The sequence below is a fragment of the Oncorhynchus tshawytscha genome, linkage group LG10 (assembly GCF_018296145.1).
Source record: "Oncorhynchus tshawytscha isolate Ot180627B linkage group LG10, Otsh_v2.0, whole genome shotgun sequence".
NCBI classification, from domain to species: Eukaryota; Metazoa; Chordata; class Actinopteri; order Salmoniformes; family Salmonidae; genus Oncorhynchus; species Oncorhynchus tshawytscha.
Genome location: NC_056438.1, coordinates 46,571,171 through 46,586,417, shown reverse-complemented (window position 1 = coordinate 46,586,417; position 15,247 = coordinate 46,571,171). Strand labels below are relative to the sequence as shown.

The window sequence follows — 15,247 nt, the reverse complement described above, 5'->3', positions numbered from 1 at the left end:
ACCACACCGGTGACCTTATGCCTAGCCCCTACCTTCAATTTAGACCAAAATGCAAATGTTGGTTTTCAGGAATTTTTACGATATAGCCAATTTTGACTTTGTGGCTGGGGTAACTCGTGTCAACAGCAAAGTAGGAAAATTACAATTATTCCAAAACTGCAAGTCATTGTTGGAACACATATTTCCCTACTTTAGTCAACCAGTCCATTTAGAATTTGTTTAAAAACTGTCGTTATTCGGTAAGGAATACAGCGTGTGTATCCTATCAGTAAGATACGTTTTTATAGGCATTTATTTCTGTAGTCGCACTCAGCACGAGTGTGTAAAAGGAGCGGTCAGAACGCAATTGAGTGAGACACGAAAGAGAATTTAAGGAGCCCGCAAATGCACATGTACAAATGGAACACCAGAGTCAAAGCAAATTAACTTTGTCTTAAAGACAACATTTCGACCAAATAGTTTTACAATATTAGATTTTTATTTTTGATTTAAATCTCTGGTAAAGATTGAGTTTTGACATCAGTTCGAGGACTTGATTACTCATGCCCATCCCTACTAGGGATGTGATTATGAATACACTCAGGGGAAGCTATGATGCAGGATAGAGGAAGAGACCAATCTGTGCAACCTGTGTGGAAGAAAATGGTAGAGGAAGTATTTCAGTCTGCATACCACAAGGCACCCTTTTCCCTATATAGTGCACTACTTTTGACCAGAGCCCAATGTAGGGCTGAATGTGTTCTCGAAAGAGTGGAATTGTTGAATGTACGATGTAAATGAAAATGTGTCATTTACACTATGGCCCGAACCGTGAAATTGACACATCTGTCTAAAATATGTATATTTCACACAATGTTGTGAAATTGGTTAGAGTGGAAGGAAGTGTGTGTGTGTGTGCGTGCGTTGAATGTGTGAAAGAGAGAAACTGTGAATGAAGACCTCCATAATGCAGTGTGAATGTAGCCCCTGTCCTGCAACACTGCATGGCACTATCAGCGCACAGGTGAGAATAAATCTGTCAGCAACAAATAAACACAACAGTGTAACGGTGCAGTGCAGTCTGTGGAGGTATTAGACAGTGTTCCATTACTCCAAAACATATGAGTAATTTATTGCATTCCCATAGTATCTCTCCTCTGAATGGCCACTACTATTTATGTTTACTGTGTATGCATGTTTATGGTGCTGTGTGTTGGTTGGTGTGTACCTTTCTTCTCAATGGCCTCCACTAGGTTCACCAGGGTGTGGGGAGCAGTTTCTGGTGGTGTGAACTGCTCGGTCAAATCCAGAAGAGAAACATCTGAAACAACACAAATGATGGTTACATTTTCTGACAAGACCTTAAAAACGGGACTCCAGGAGGCCTCCATTGACATAGGAGCACGACCAGACTATTTCTTGTCCTTTACAATGCATGTGCTTTTCATTTCATATTTTGCACAAAAAAGACCACATAGCCCATAAACAGCAGTTGGAGGCAGCCAACAAGACTATTGTCTTATACATTACTTTTACAGTGTTCAAAATACAAATACTCAGAGAAGCAATTTGCCATTGAGACAAAGGGGAAGAAAGACGACACAAAACCAGAGTTGTCGACTTTTCACCCTCACCACACAGTAAACCAAATATGTTTTCAGTCACAGCGGGAGAAAGAGGGGGAGATAGAGAGCGAGAGGGAAAGGAGAGAGGGATAGAGGGGGTTAGAGGGAAAGGAGATGGGGATAAATGAAGACCTCTCCTTTCCCTCTATCCTTGACTTGCCTAGTTTAAGGTTAAATATATATATATATATATAAAAAAATATATTTTTTTTTTTTTACAAATATATAAAAAATAAAAGGTAAAGGAGAGAAGTAGGGAAGAGAGAAAGAGAGGGAAGGGCAACAGAGCGAGGCAAAAGAGAGCGGAAAAAGGATCCCATTTCCCTTTTTATTTTCCCTCTCCTTTTTCCATCCCTCCAGTCATTTCTCTGCGTTTGTTTCGCCTTGGCCCTTTGCCTGAGTGGAGCACAATAAAGGATTGAATCAAAAATCCTGAACAAGCAAAAGCTCTGTGGCCGACTGCCAGGGCCTCCTTTTCGGGCCCACCGCTCGCGAGGCCAGAGCTTGGCAGCCTTCTGCTCCTGGCAGTGCACGGCTAAACCGCACTGATTATTAATTTGGGGTGTTAAGACAAAAAAACACTGCGTCAGCACATTCCGCCCCTCTCGCTCGCTCTATCCGTTGCACATTAAACATGGAAACTTTGCCTGCTTTTCGGAGGGTGAGTGGTGAGCGTTAGCCTGCGCTAGCACGCAGCAGCGCACATTTTCAGTGGGTTGATTTTCAAATGTCAGTTCTCCCTCCCTCACCTCTTGATAATGGGCAAGCGCATGCAGTAAGTACACGAAAGCTCTTCCTCTACTCGCTCTAATATATGCACATTTAAAAACACCCTCAAAGAATTTGAGAGACACATGCACGCATCCACAAGTCATGGTTGCAGGAGCAGACTTAGAGATTGTGTTTGTGTGCGCATATGTGAAAGCGAGAGAGGGAAAGAGAAAGGGGGCGTGTACATACTTCATGCGTGTGCCCGATAAAGATATGAGGGAGGGAGTACTGACATTCAGAAATCAACACACCCCAAAAAAATTAATTAAAAAAGGTCAATCCAGCACGTTTCAATATACGTTGAGGGGAGCCCCCCCCCACCCTCAGAAAGGGACATTTTCCCACTGACATTACCTGCTGACTGATTGAAAATATCCCACAATTTAAAATATATAAAACACACACAGTGAGGAGAACAAGTATTTGATAAACACTGCCGATTTAGCAGGTTCCTACTTACAAAGCATGTAGAGGTCTGTCATTTTTATCATAGGTACACTTCAACTGTGAGAGACGGAATATAAAACAAAAATCCAGAAAATCACATTGTATGATTTAAGTAATTAATTTGTATTTTATTGCATGACATAAGTATTTGATCAACCAACCAGTAAGAATTGCAGCTCTCACAGACCTGTTAGTTTTTCTTTAAGCCCTCCTGTTCTCCACTCATTAACTGCACCTGTTTGAACTCATTACCTGTATAAAAGACACCTGTCCACACACTCAATCAAACAGACTCCAACCTCTCCACAATGGCCAAGACCAGAGAGCTGTGTAAGGACATCAGGGACAAAATTGTGGACCTGCACAAGGCTGGGATGGGCTACAGGACAATAGGCAAGCAGCTTGGTGAGAAGGCAACAACTGTTGGCACAATTATTAGAAAATGGAAGAAGTTCAAGGTGACGTTAATCACCCTCGGTCTGGGGCTCCATGCAAGATCTCACCTAGTGGGGCATCAATGATCATGAGGAAGGTGAGGGATCAGCCCAGAACTACACGGCAGGACCTGGTCAATGACCTGAAGAGAGCTGGGACCACAGTCTCAAAGAAAACCATTAGTAACATACTACGCCATCATGGATTAAAATCCTGCTGCGCATGCAAGGTCCCCCTGATCAAGCCAGCGCATGTCCAGGCCCGTCTGAAGTTTGCCAATGACCATCTGGATGATCCAGATGAATGGGAGAAGGTCATGTGGTCTGATGAGACAAAAATAGAGCTTTTTGGTCTAAACTCCACTCGCCATGTTTGGAGGAAGAAGAAGGATGAGTACAACCCCAAGAACACCATCCCAACCGTGAAGCATGGAGGTGGAAACACCATTCTTTGGGGATGCTTTTCTGCAGAGGGGACAGGACGACTGCACCATATTGAGGGGAGGATGGATGGGGCCAAGTATCGCGAGATCTTGGCCAACAACCTCCTTCCCTCAGTAAGAGCATTGAAGATGCGTCGTGGCTGGGTCTTCCAGCATGACAACGACCCGAAACACACAGTCAGGGCAACTAAGGAGTGGCTCTGTAAGAAGCATCTCAAGGTCCTGAAGTGGCCTAGCCAGTCTCCAGACCTGAACCCATATTGGAAAATCTTTGGAGGGAGCTGAAAGTCCGTATTGCCCAGCGACAGCCCTGAAACCTGAAGGATCTGGAGAAGGTCTGTATGGAGGAGTGGGCCAAAATCCCTGCTGCAGTGTGTGGAAACCTGGTCAAGAACTACAGGAAACTTATGATCTCTGTAATTGCAAACAAAGGTTTCTGTCCCAAATATTAAGTTCTGCTTTTCTGATGTATCAAATACTTATGTCATGCAATAAAATGAAAATGAATTGCTTAAAAATCATACAATGTGATTTCCTGGATTTTTGTTTTAGATTCCGTCTCTCACAGTTGAAGTGTACCTATGATAAAAAGTACAGACCTCTACATGCTTTGTAAGTAGGAACACCTGCAAAATTCGGCAGTGTATCAAATACTTGTTCTCCCCACTGTATATCCACATACACATACATAGAATAATAAATATAAAACATGTAAAGTGTTGGTCCCATGTTTAACTAGCTGAAATAAAGATCCCAGAAATGTTCCATGCGCACAAAAAGCTTATTTCTCTCAAATTCCGTGCACAAATTTGTGAGCATTTCTCCTTTGCCAAGATAATCCATCCCTTGACAGGTGCAGCATATCAAGAAGCTGATTAAACAGCATGAACATTACACAGGTGCACTGTTCTAGGGAAAATAAAAAGGCCACTCACTTTAAAATGTACAGTTGTCACAACACCGCAGATGTCTCAAGTTGAGGGAGCACGCAATTGGCAAGCTGTTGCCAGAGAATGTAACGTTCACTTCTCTACTATAAGCGGCCTCATCGGTGTGCTCGTCATCCTCACCAGGGCTTTGACCTGACTGCAGTTCGGCGTCGTCACCGACTTCAAAGGTGAGCATTTACCCACTGATGGCCACTGGCACGCTGGAGAAGTGTGGTCTTCATGGATGAATCCCGATTTCAACTGTACCAGGCAGATAGCGTGTATGGTGTCATGTGGGCGAGTGGTTTGCTGACGTAACAGAGTGCCCCATGGGGGCGGTGGGGTTATGATATGGGAAGGCATAAGCTACGTACAATGAACACAATTGCATTTTATCAATGGTAATTTAAATGCACAGATATACCGTGATGAGATTGAGGCCCATTGTCGTACCATTCATCCGTTGCCATCACGATATTACATGACCCCACGTCGCAAGGACCTGTACACAATGTATCCCAGGTCTTCTATGGCCTGCATACTCAGACATGTCACCCATTGACCATGTTTAGGATGCTCTGGATCAACGCGCATGACAGCATATTCCAGTTCCCGCCAATATCCAGCACTTTCGCGAAGCCATTGAAGAGGAGAGGAGTGGGACAACATTCTGCAGGCCACATTCAACAACCTGATCAACTCTATGCGAAGGAGATACTGACCAGTTTTCTGATCCACGCCCCTACCCTTTTTATTTAAAAAAAAAGGTACACTACATGACACCTGCTCATCAAAGGAAGGGTGGCTACTTTGAAGAATCTAAAATATATTTGGATTTGTTTAAGACTTTTTTTTGGTTACTACATGATTCCATGTGTGTTATTTCATAGTTTTGGGGTCTTCACTATTATTCTACAATGTAGAAAATAGTACAAATAAAATAAAAACCCTAGATGTGACCAAACTTTTGACTGGTATTGTATATACAATATATATGTTTTTATTAGGTCTGACCACCCTTGACTGGTCAATTGTTTGGTTGATAGGCTGTTTGGTCAACAAAAGTTTCTGTAGTTGATTCATCTCAAAACAAAATAAATTATAATAATTAAATGGTGCACAAGACACCTGTCACTGGGATTGCACAGTCCATCACGCTAAAACATGCAATACTGAAATTGTATATCGTTATATGTACAAATAGTGGTGCAACACTAATACATCAAATACTACTTTATAACAAATGCACTCTCCCACGTTGGATATGGTCGCTGTCCATGGTTCTGAAACAATCTTCAGTGCGCCGTATAATTGGTGCCTTTCCCTATGTTATTAGCCCATAGCAAGCTAATAATTAGCTGTACTATTTGCTATACAGTAACCACAGTTGGCTACCTAGCTGACTATGTATCAAGCTAGCCGGTGCAGTTAGCTACACACTGTAGATAATTCTGCAGCTCTGATGGCATGCAGCGCCAGCAGCAATTTGTTGTACTAGCTAGCTAAAAAACGTAAATAGGTGAACAAAGTTTTGCCTGTTTGTTATCTATTCTTTCATTGCTCACACCCTGCACTTTTTTCCAACAGGGAACCCTCATCTCTGGAATCCTCGAGATGACTACAAGTCGAGAGGACTACAAAAACAGGGACAAGTGGCTCAAATGCCTGCACAGGCTGAGCACAGTGGTGCCCTTCTCAGGTATGTAAACTGAATGTGATGATAGTTCCTAATTAGTCATGGGATATCAATTGTGGGCTCCCACTTTTCTGATCTAGGAAGTGGGTTATGTATACTGATGCAAAGTATCTAGTTAATTCAATTCATACAACAAAATGAATTTCAATCCCCATGTATAGTGTTTTGGTTGTATTATTACCAACACAGATATACAGCTTGCATGGTAATAGATTCTTTGCGTTTGCAGTGGAAGAGCTGAAAGAACTGCAAGCACAAGATGGTCTGTGCCAAGTGATCTGGATCAGGAGCAGATGTGTATAATTCCAAATGGAAATATTACAGTCAGCTCATGTTTCGACGGAACTCTATAGAAACCAGTGTGAGTACTGACAACCCTGGTGCCAAACTTTCCCTGGCAACCCCTTCAACCCTCCAAGTCAACCCAGCAGGAAGCGAGCCAAACCGGAAGAGCGTGCAGCAGAGGCCATGGAATGTGCACACATGACGGGTAAGGGTTAGAGACCTGGGGAAGTTGTGCAGCGCACATGGTGCATTGGTGATGGTCACCACTTTGACCGGCTTAAGCGGAATAGGCTACCTGAAGACCCTAAACCGGTTTGCCAGAACTCCAAAGACATTCTCCACACACCTCCTCACTCTGGAGAGGCGGTAGTTATCGATCTCCTTTTCCTCATCCAGCAGTGTCCAAGGATAAAGGCTGCATGATGTAGGGCTTCAGGACAAACACCTCACCTGCCACCACAACACAGGACACGGGGACCTCTCTTACTGACAGACTTCTTGGAGGTGGCATGTGCACTGTATTTTCCTCCAGTGTGCCGATCAGGCCGCACCTGGCCCAAACACCGACATCGCCGACCCTGCCATCGGTACCAACATCTATATAAATGAACCGCAGATCGGCATCTGCTTGTGCCATAGGCACAATGGAGTTGGGTCCCTTTGTAATTATAATAAATGGGAACCAGCATTAGGTGGTGATGTGTTTGCCGTTTAGGGCACCAAGACACAGTGGGTAGTTCCAGCTTTCCCCAAACTTCCTTGGAATAGCCTCCCACTCCTCCACTGTCACCAGCACTTTCATGCATTCCTGCCTGAAGATCTCACACAGGGCGTTGCAGGTCTAAATAACAACTTAAAATACTGTGTTGACCCACACGGAAGGTCTATTCTAAAGCGGAGAAAGTAAACCCAGTGGCCAGGTATCTCAGGGTTACTGTTAGGCGCTCCCCTGCAGGAATAGTCTCGCAGACTTGTGCGTCTCTACCTCTGGTCTGTGGCTCCACCATCCTCAACAGGAAATTGAAGGCATCCTTGTCCATCCTCAACCAGCTTCTATAGGCGGGAGAGTCCTCTTCATCCAGTTCTCTCGGCAGCTGGCCGTAGCACCTCCCGTCACTGTAGCAACAACCACCTGGTCCATGTCCTCTATTTTTCCAGCAACATTCCCTTTCTCGTCTTTGCTAGGAAACATGTATAAAATGATTTTAACATTGTATCAGTCACATGGATAATGGATAATGAATTGGTAGAGATAATTGCAAGTAGAAGTAATACTAGTAATAATATTTAACTTAGCAAAATGAAAGCTGAAACAAGCACAAAGGGTTTCAGCATCCATCTTCACGGTCTCTGCCAACTGAATTTACTGTAGACTATGCTGCGATTGGCAGAAATTAAAATGTAGATCATCCAAGATTCCATTTCAGTTGACAACACTGATGACTGCACCAGTGTCTCATCCCGTTGCTGGCAACATCCCGCTGCCAGTAATATTGCCCCCCCACCTATTTATTTTTTGCCAGTGTATCAAGGCCCTTCAGATAAAAAAAATAAATGGCATAGAGCTAAGCAAAATCCTAGAGGGAAACCTGGTTCAGTCTGCTTTCCAACAGACACTGGGAGACAAATATACACTGGAGTTGCTTACCAAGACGACATTGAATGTTCCTGAGTGACCTAGTTACAGTTTTGACTTAAAATTGGCTTAAATCTATGGCAAAACTTGAAAATGGCTGCCTAGCAATGGTCATCAACCAACTTGACAGCAGTTGAAGGATTTTGAAACGATGAAATGGGCAAATATTGTACAATCCAGAGCTGTGTTCAAATACTCATCCTAACCGCACTAACTATACTATTTGTGATGTAAATTTGGTATGTAGTATGCTTATTGGTCATAGTATGGATAGAGTTCGTATGCCAAAAGTTCGCATATGTCTTACTACATTTGCCTAAATTAAAGTTAGGGCCCATAATAAAATGAGAGGGAAATGGTGGAAAATATGCAGCAGAAGTCCGACGAGAGCGGATACAAATTTATTGCTTTATCTAATTAATGACAAATGTTAAGCAATGTAATAAAGTAATGACTTTTCAAATAAGTTACGCTACACATTATGTTGGCTGACAATTTGTTGGCTATGCTATCCTTACAAACCACATATCATTAGAGCAGTAGGCACCGGTATGTTAGCTAGCTACCTAACGTTAGTTGGCTACTAATACATCGAACTTACCAGTATATTAACTATATGATACCTGACTACCCAACCTTTGACTTGATTATTCATGCCATTCTTAGCTAAGTGCTATAGTTGTTGTGCGTTCTCAATGGACATAAATTCGCTCTTAGCTATCTACTCCGATTTCAGAGCACTCTCGTCTGAGTGTGCCAGAGCGCAGAATAACTGATGAATTTACAAACACTCATCACCTGTTGAATATGGCCGGTGTCAGTAAACCTCGGCCAAAAAGCATTATTAATTTTACCAGGCCTCCCGAGTGGCGCAGTGGTCTAAGGCACTGCATCACAGTGCTAGCTGTGCCACTAGAGATCCTTGTTCCAGTCCAGGCTATGTCGCAGCCGGCTGCGACTGGGAGACCCATGGGGAGGCGCACAATTGGTTCAGCGTCATCCGGGTTAGGGGAGGGTTTGGCCGGCAGGGAAGTTCTTGTCCCATCGCGCACTTGCAACTCCTGTGGCGGGCCGGGTGCAATGCAACGCTGCCACGGTTGCCAGGTGCACGGTGTCTCCTCCGACACATTGGTGCGGCTGGCTTCCTGGGTTAAGCGGGCAGTGTCAAAAAGCAGTGCGGCTTGGCTGGGTTGTGTTTCGGAAGACGCACAGCTCTCGACCTTGGCGTCTCCAAAGTCCGAACGGGAGTCGCAGTGATGGGACAGGACTGTAACTACCAACTGAATACCACAAAATTGGGGAGACAAAAAAAACATTTTTTTGCAGTTATTCACCAATGCACTGGATAACATTAGAACAGCCTAACCAGCTCTGCTAGGGCGAGTAAAATGGTCCGAGTGAGGCGTTCTCTCATTTGTGTCTGGAAGTAGCTATCCAGTTAGCTTGTGTGCTTGACTGCCGTTGTGATGGTCAGAACACTCGGATCAACCCTACTCCTCGGCCAGAGTATCCAGTGTGTGATCTTAACGCTCCAAGAGGGAAACGCTCAGAATTTCCAAATGGACAATCAGAATTTACAAAAACGTCCAGCGCGCAGACTCTGGGTGTGTTTGTAAATTCAATCTGGAGAGCTAGAGTGGTAAAATGTCTAGCTAGTAACGTAAACTCACTCCATACAAATATGCGCAACCGTGACATTCAAACGAGGATGCAAAGAAAACGAATGGGACTGTAGCGACTGTGTTGACTTCAAAATCGGGGGTGTGAACTACGTTTCTATTCAAGCGTCGATCGTCATGGTAACGACTATAGTATTGGAGAAAAGTTGAAAAAAACGGACCCTCCGTTACATCATGACGTGTCATGCCTTAACGTACAGCACGCATAGAGCAACTATTTCCACCTTACACTCTCTCTCCACCAGGTGTAGCACTTCTCTCATCGTTTAAAAACAAGAAATGGACAGTGACGGGGGTAAGGGGGGGATACCTAGTCATTTTGAGTCATCACTGCAAGCATCATGACTCTCAAAGCCGCTGTTTACATCTGAAGATCACTTTAGCACCGCACTAAAAACCCAATTCAAATTCGACACAAACCTTCAGATAGGTATGTAACGACACATTATATAAACTCTTTATAGTGTTTTATTTACATTTTAGAGGCAATAAGGTGATAAGTTGGATAGATTGAGTGAAAAAAAGAAGTTTTCCCACACGATATCGGTCCTTCTCACTATCACGCATTAGTTTCACTTCCCCACCTGCCATTTTTAAAAAGACCCGACGGAGCTCATTGCCTTGTTGAATCATGCAGAAACAGGCAGCGTGGAGCTCATGTCATTGATTTTGTTGGAAAGGGGAGAAATTGTGCTTTACAAATGGTATTAACATTACAGTTGATTTGGAAGTATTACATTTTTGGGGGTGCTAAAATAAGGTCAATTGTACGGACCAAGGCGATGTACAAAAGTGAGTGAGTTTATGTTAATTTGTTATGTTAACAAGCTAGCGAGAGGTTGCAACAGCATCAACTTCCGGTAGACAGGCATAGCGTTAGTATGCACAACTGAAAGGATACTGTTTACAGTATACTAAAATGAACTAATATGCCGTAATATACTGTACACTCATTATGTAGTACACAGTATGTTAGTATGGGTATTCGAACACAGCCAAGGTGTTTGTATGTATTCATTCATTCATTCATTTAACACACACACGCCAAAAATATAAAAACGCAACATGCAACAACTTCAAAGATTTTACTGAGTTACAGTTCATATAAGTAAAATCAGTCAATTGAAATTGTCTGCGGTTGGATGTACTACCAAATTCTCTAAAACGACATTGGAGGCAGTTTATGGTAGAGAAGTGAACAATCAATTCTCTGGAAACAGCTCTGGTGGACATTCCTGCAATTAATTAGCTTGGCAATTGCATGCACCCTCAAAAAAACTTGAGACATCTGTGGCATTGTGTTGTCTGACAAAACTGCACATCTGGCCTTTTATTGTTCCCAGAACAAGGTGCACCTGTGTAATGATCATTCTGTTTAAGCAGCTTCTTGATATGCCACACCTGTCAGGTGGATGGATTATCTTGGCAAAGGAGAAATGCTCACTAACAGGGATGTAAATATGTTTGTGCACAAAATTTGAGAGAAACACTCTTTGTGCATATGAAACATTTCAGCTCATGAAACATAGGACCACTTTTCATGTTGTGTTTATATTTTGGTTTAATGTGTTTTTTTTTTGTTATAATTTCTCTTCCACTGAGATTAAAATGGTATTTTGTTTAGCCCGTTGACAGAAAATGAAATTCATTTGAATCCCACTTTGTAACAACAAAATGTGGATAAAGTCAAGGGGTGTGAATACCATCTGAAGGCACTGTATACAGTTTCTTCCAAATGACTTTCTATGGATTACATTTAATGTTTTTGGTTTAGTTTCGTGAGGAATCATCATATACTCCTCCAGAATGATACCACAATTCCAACTCTCCCTCACGCTTGGGTTTTCGTGCATATTTATAAAAAATAAAATAAAAAATGTTCTTTTTGATAAACTCCAGGGCCACAGCTGTTTATCTTTGAGATTTTGGTGAGAGCACCAACTCATCATCAGCACACAGACTGCCAACAGCTTTATTCACGCTGGAATCGGTAGGCTGTGTAGAAGTTTAAAAGGTCTGTTCACAGGCTCACCAGCCGAGCCTCTCCGGCTAGCGCCTATTTATAGACTTCTACACCAAATAAAAATCATATTGACATTCAGCCATGTTCACTTAACTACGAGATTATCAAGTGTAAAAATGTTGCATTTGCTTACCATCTTCTCACAGTGGTTTGTGGGAAGCAGGCAGTGGCACGGCCGACGCAGATTGGATAAGGCCTTGCTATTTGAAGCAAAAAATATTTGCGCTATCCCCTCCATCAGTCTGGTTATGTAAGACATGGCTAGTTCTCCCACATTCATTCCCTCCCTCCCTTTCTGTGTCCCTCTCTTTACTCATGAGGGCTTTAGAGCCATTCAGCCGAGGATATTTCATGCAGAGAAATGGAGATTAAATTCTTAAAAATATGGAATACGAAGTAGGGGAAAACGATACCACTGGCCGCCCCCCAACACCGTTAATTTTTCTGGGGCTTATCTGACGGCTGTCGTGCAGCATGATCAAACAATTTCAGTACATATTGTGCTCTAATCGCGCGTGCTTGTTTGCAGTAACTTCTTTGTTGTTGTAATTTGCCAAACGGACTTGGCCGTTTCGACGCTAAGGATTCCAGCTTTAAGATTGCATTAGTCAGGTTAAACCTTTGACAAAAATGTTTTTTATTACTCCATTTTTTTTTAGGGACTCAAGTCGGGGGCCCACTTACTGTTGAGAGTTAGATTAATGAATACACAAGGTGCAATTTAGAAATTTGGTTGTGCATCAGTAGTCACTCAATAAGCCCATGTCAGCTAAAAATGTTTAGATTGCTAAATTAGTCTAGCAGACCAGGGTGGGGCCCATTGATCACCATGGCCCCTCATGATGAGTTCTGTTTTTTTGTGGCTCCCCATCCCTGCTCTAGATAGAACACTATATAGGTGGAGCCATGAAATATGCCTGGTATGAACCGCTGTCATTGTGACAGCAATGTATTACCTTGGCCTATTCCCCCATTCTCTTGGCCAGAGCAGTATTGAGTCTTTCAGTTTACTATACAAATTATCTTTATTTGTCTGGGCCACTGTCGTCGGGACAGGTCCTAGTCTGTACACTAGGAGTGACGGCAACCTATTGGGCTCCCGAGTGGCGCAGGGGTCTAAGGCACTGCATCTTGGTGCAAGAGGCATCACTACAGTCCCTGGTTCAAATCAAGGCTGAATCACATCCAGCTGTGATAGGGAGTTCATTAGGGCCGCGCACAATTGGCCCAGTGTCGTCCGGGGTAGGCAGTCATTGTAAATAAGAATTTGTTCTTAACAGACTTGCCTAGTTAAATAAATAAAATATTTGACTTTTATTACCTAGCTAGAACACCAACATGCAGTGCCAGCGGCAGGTAGCCTAGTGGTTAGAGCGTTGGACTAGTAACCAAACGGTTGCTGGATCGAATCCCCGAACTGACAAGGTAAAAATCTCTCATTCTGCCCCTGAACAAGGCAGTTAACACACTGCCCCCCGGGCGCCAAAGACGTGGATGTCGATTATGGCAGCCCCCCGCACCTCACTGATTCAGAGGGGTTGGGTTAAATGCAGAAGACACGTTGACACAATTCGTTGTGTTACAGCCTGAATTTAAAAGGAATTAAATTTAAATTATGGGATATTGTGTGAACCACAATGTCAAAGTGGAATAGTTTCTTTAGAAATGTTTACAAATGAATTAGAAATAAAAAATATTAAATGTCTTCAGTAAATAAGTATTCAACCCCTTTGTTATGGCAAGCCTATATGGGTCAAATTTAAAGAGTCAAACATTGAATATCCCTTTGAGTGTGGTGAGGTTTTTAAGTTGACTTTGGTTTGGTCTGCTAAGATACTACAGGCAACCTTCATAATTCAGTTGCTGGTGTGTAATGAAGCCGCTCAATGATGTCATAATGGTGACTTTAAAACAGAGTTTAATGGCTGTGACAGAAGAAAACTGAGGATGGATCAACAACATTGTAGTTACTCCACAATACTAACCAAAATGGCAAAGTCAAAAGAAGACCGATTGTACAGAATAAAAATATTCCAAAACATGCATCCGGTTTTCCAATAAGGCATTAAAGTAATACCGCAAAAAATGTGGAAAAGAAATAAACTTTCTGTCCTGAATACAAAGCGTTATGTTTGGGGCAAATGTTAGAGTACCATCCTTGATATTTTCAAGCATAGTGGTATCTGCATCATGTTATGGGTATGCTTGTCATCTGCAAGGATTGGAAGTTTTTTTAAATAAAAATAAATGGTATAGAGCTAAGCATAGAAGAAAAAAAAAAAATCCTAGAGGAAAACTTGGTTCAGGTCTGCTTTCAAAACAGACACTAGGAGACAAATTCACCAGGACAATAACCTAAAACAAGGCCAAATCTACACTGGAGTTGCTTACCAAGAAGACAGTGAATGTTCCTGAGTGACAGAACTTTCAAGCGGATTTAAGTAAAAACTATATGTCAAGACCTGAAAATGGTTGTCTAGCAACAACCAAATTGACAGAGCTTGAATAATTTTGAAAATAATACTGGGCAAATGTTGCACAATCCAGGTGGTTGTGAGGCCAGTTGGACGTACTGACAACTTCTCTAAAACGACGTTGGAGAAGGCTTATGAACAGTCAATTCCCTGGCAACAGCTCTGGTGGACATTCCTGCAATCAGCATGCCAGTTGCACGCTCCCTCAACTTGAGACATCTGTGGCCATTGTATTGTAAAATAAATAACAATTTTGAGTGGCCTTTTAGTCTCCAGGACAAGGTGCACCTGTGTAATGGTCAACTTCTTGATATGCCACATCTATCAGGTGGATGGATTATCTTGGCAAAAGAGAAAACGCTGACTAACAGGAATGTAAACAAATTTGTGCAAAACATTTGAGAGAAATAAGCTTATTGTGTGCAAGGAACATTTCGGGGATCTTTTCTTTCAGCTCATGAAACATGTGACCAACACTTTACGTTGCGTTTATATTTTGTTCAGTGTATATTCACAAAGCAATATAAAGCCTGCAAATAAAAGTGAGCACAGTTCCAGCTGGTCCCTACATCTGCTGCCTAGGACTGGATTGGCATAGCATCCCCTTCCCTTCGTTGGGTTATTTGAAAGCGGGTTCCTGGTAAGGAGAATGGAGCAGAGTAGAAAGGCCTCTCCTTTCTGAGAACTGGGGCGGGTGGATAGTTTATAGCTGCCTGGAGACAGTATCAGACGTGTATGTGAACCAGGGAGATGAGGAGGAGGAGTTTGCAAAAATGCCAAGCCATGGTTCACTTCAGCAGGCAGTAAAAAAAGTGAGGCCAGGGAG

The 15,247-nt window shown here is 42.7% G+C and overlaps 1 protein-coding gene across 3 annotated transcripts in view; it reads right to left on the bottom strand.

Moving 5' to 3' along the window:
• Positions 1 to 15,247, bottom strand: part of LOC112260309 (phosphatidylinositol 3-kinase regulatory subunit gamma) — a 55,828-nt gene that overhangs the window by 19,283 nt on the left and 21,298 nt on the right. For all 3 annotated transcript variants that reach the window (XM_024435310.2, XM_024435312.2, XM_042328625.1), the window contains exon 3: positions 1,208 to 1,300. In XM_024435310.2, coding sequence (XP_024291078.1) covers positions 1,208 to 1,300 — 93 coding nt within the window. The remainder of the gene's footprint in view (positions 1 to 1,207; positions 1,301 to 15,247) is intronic.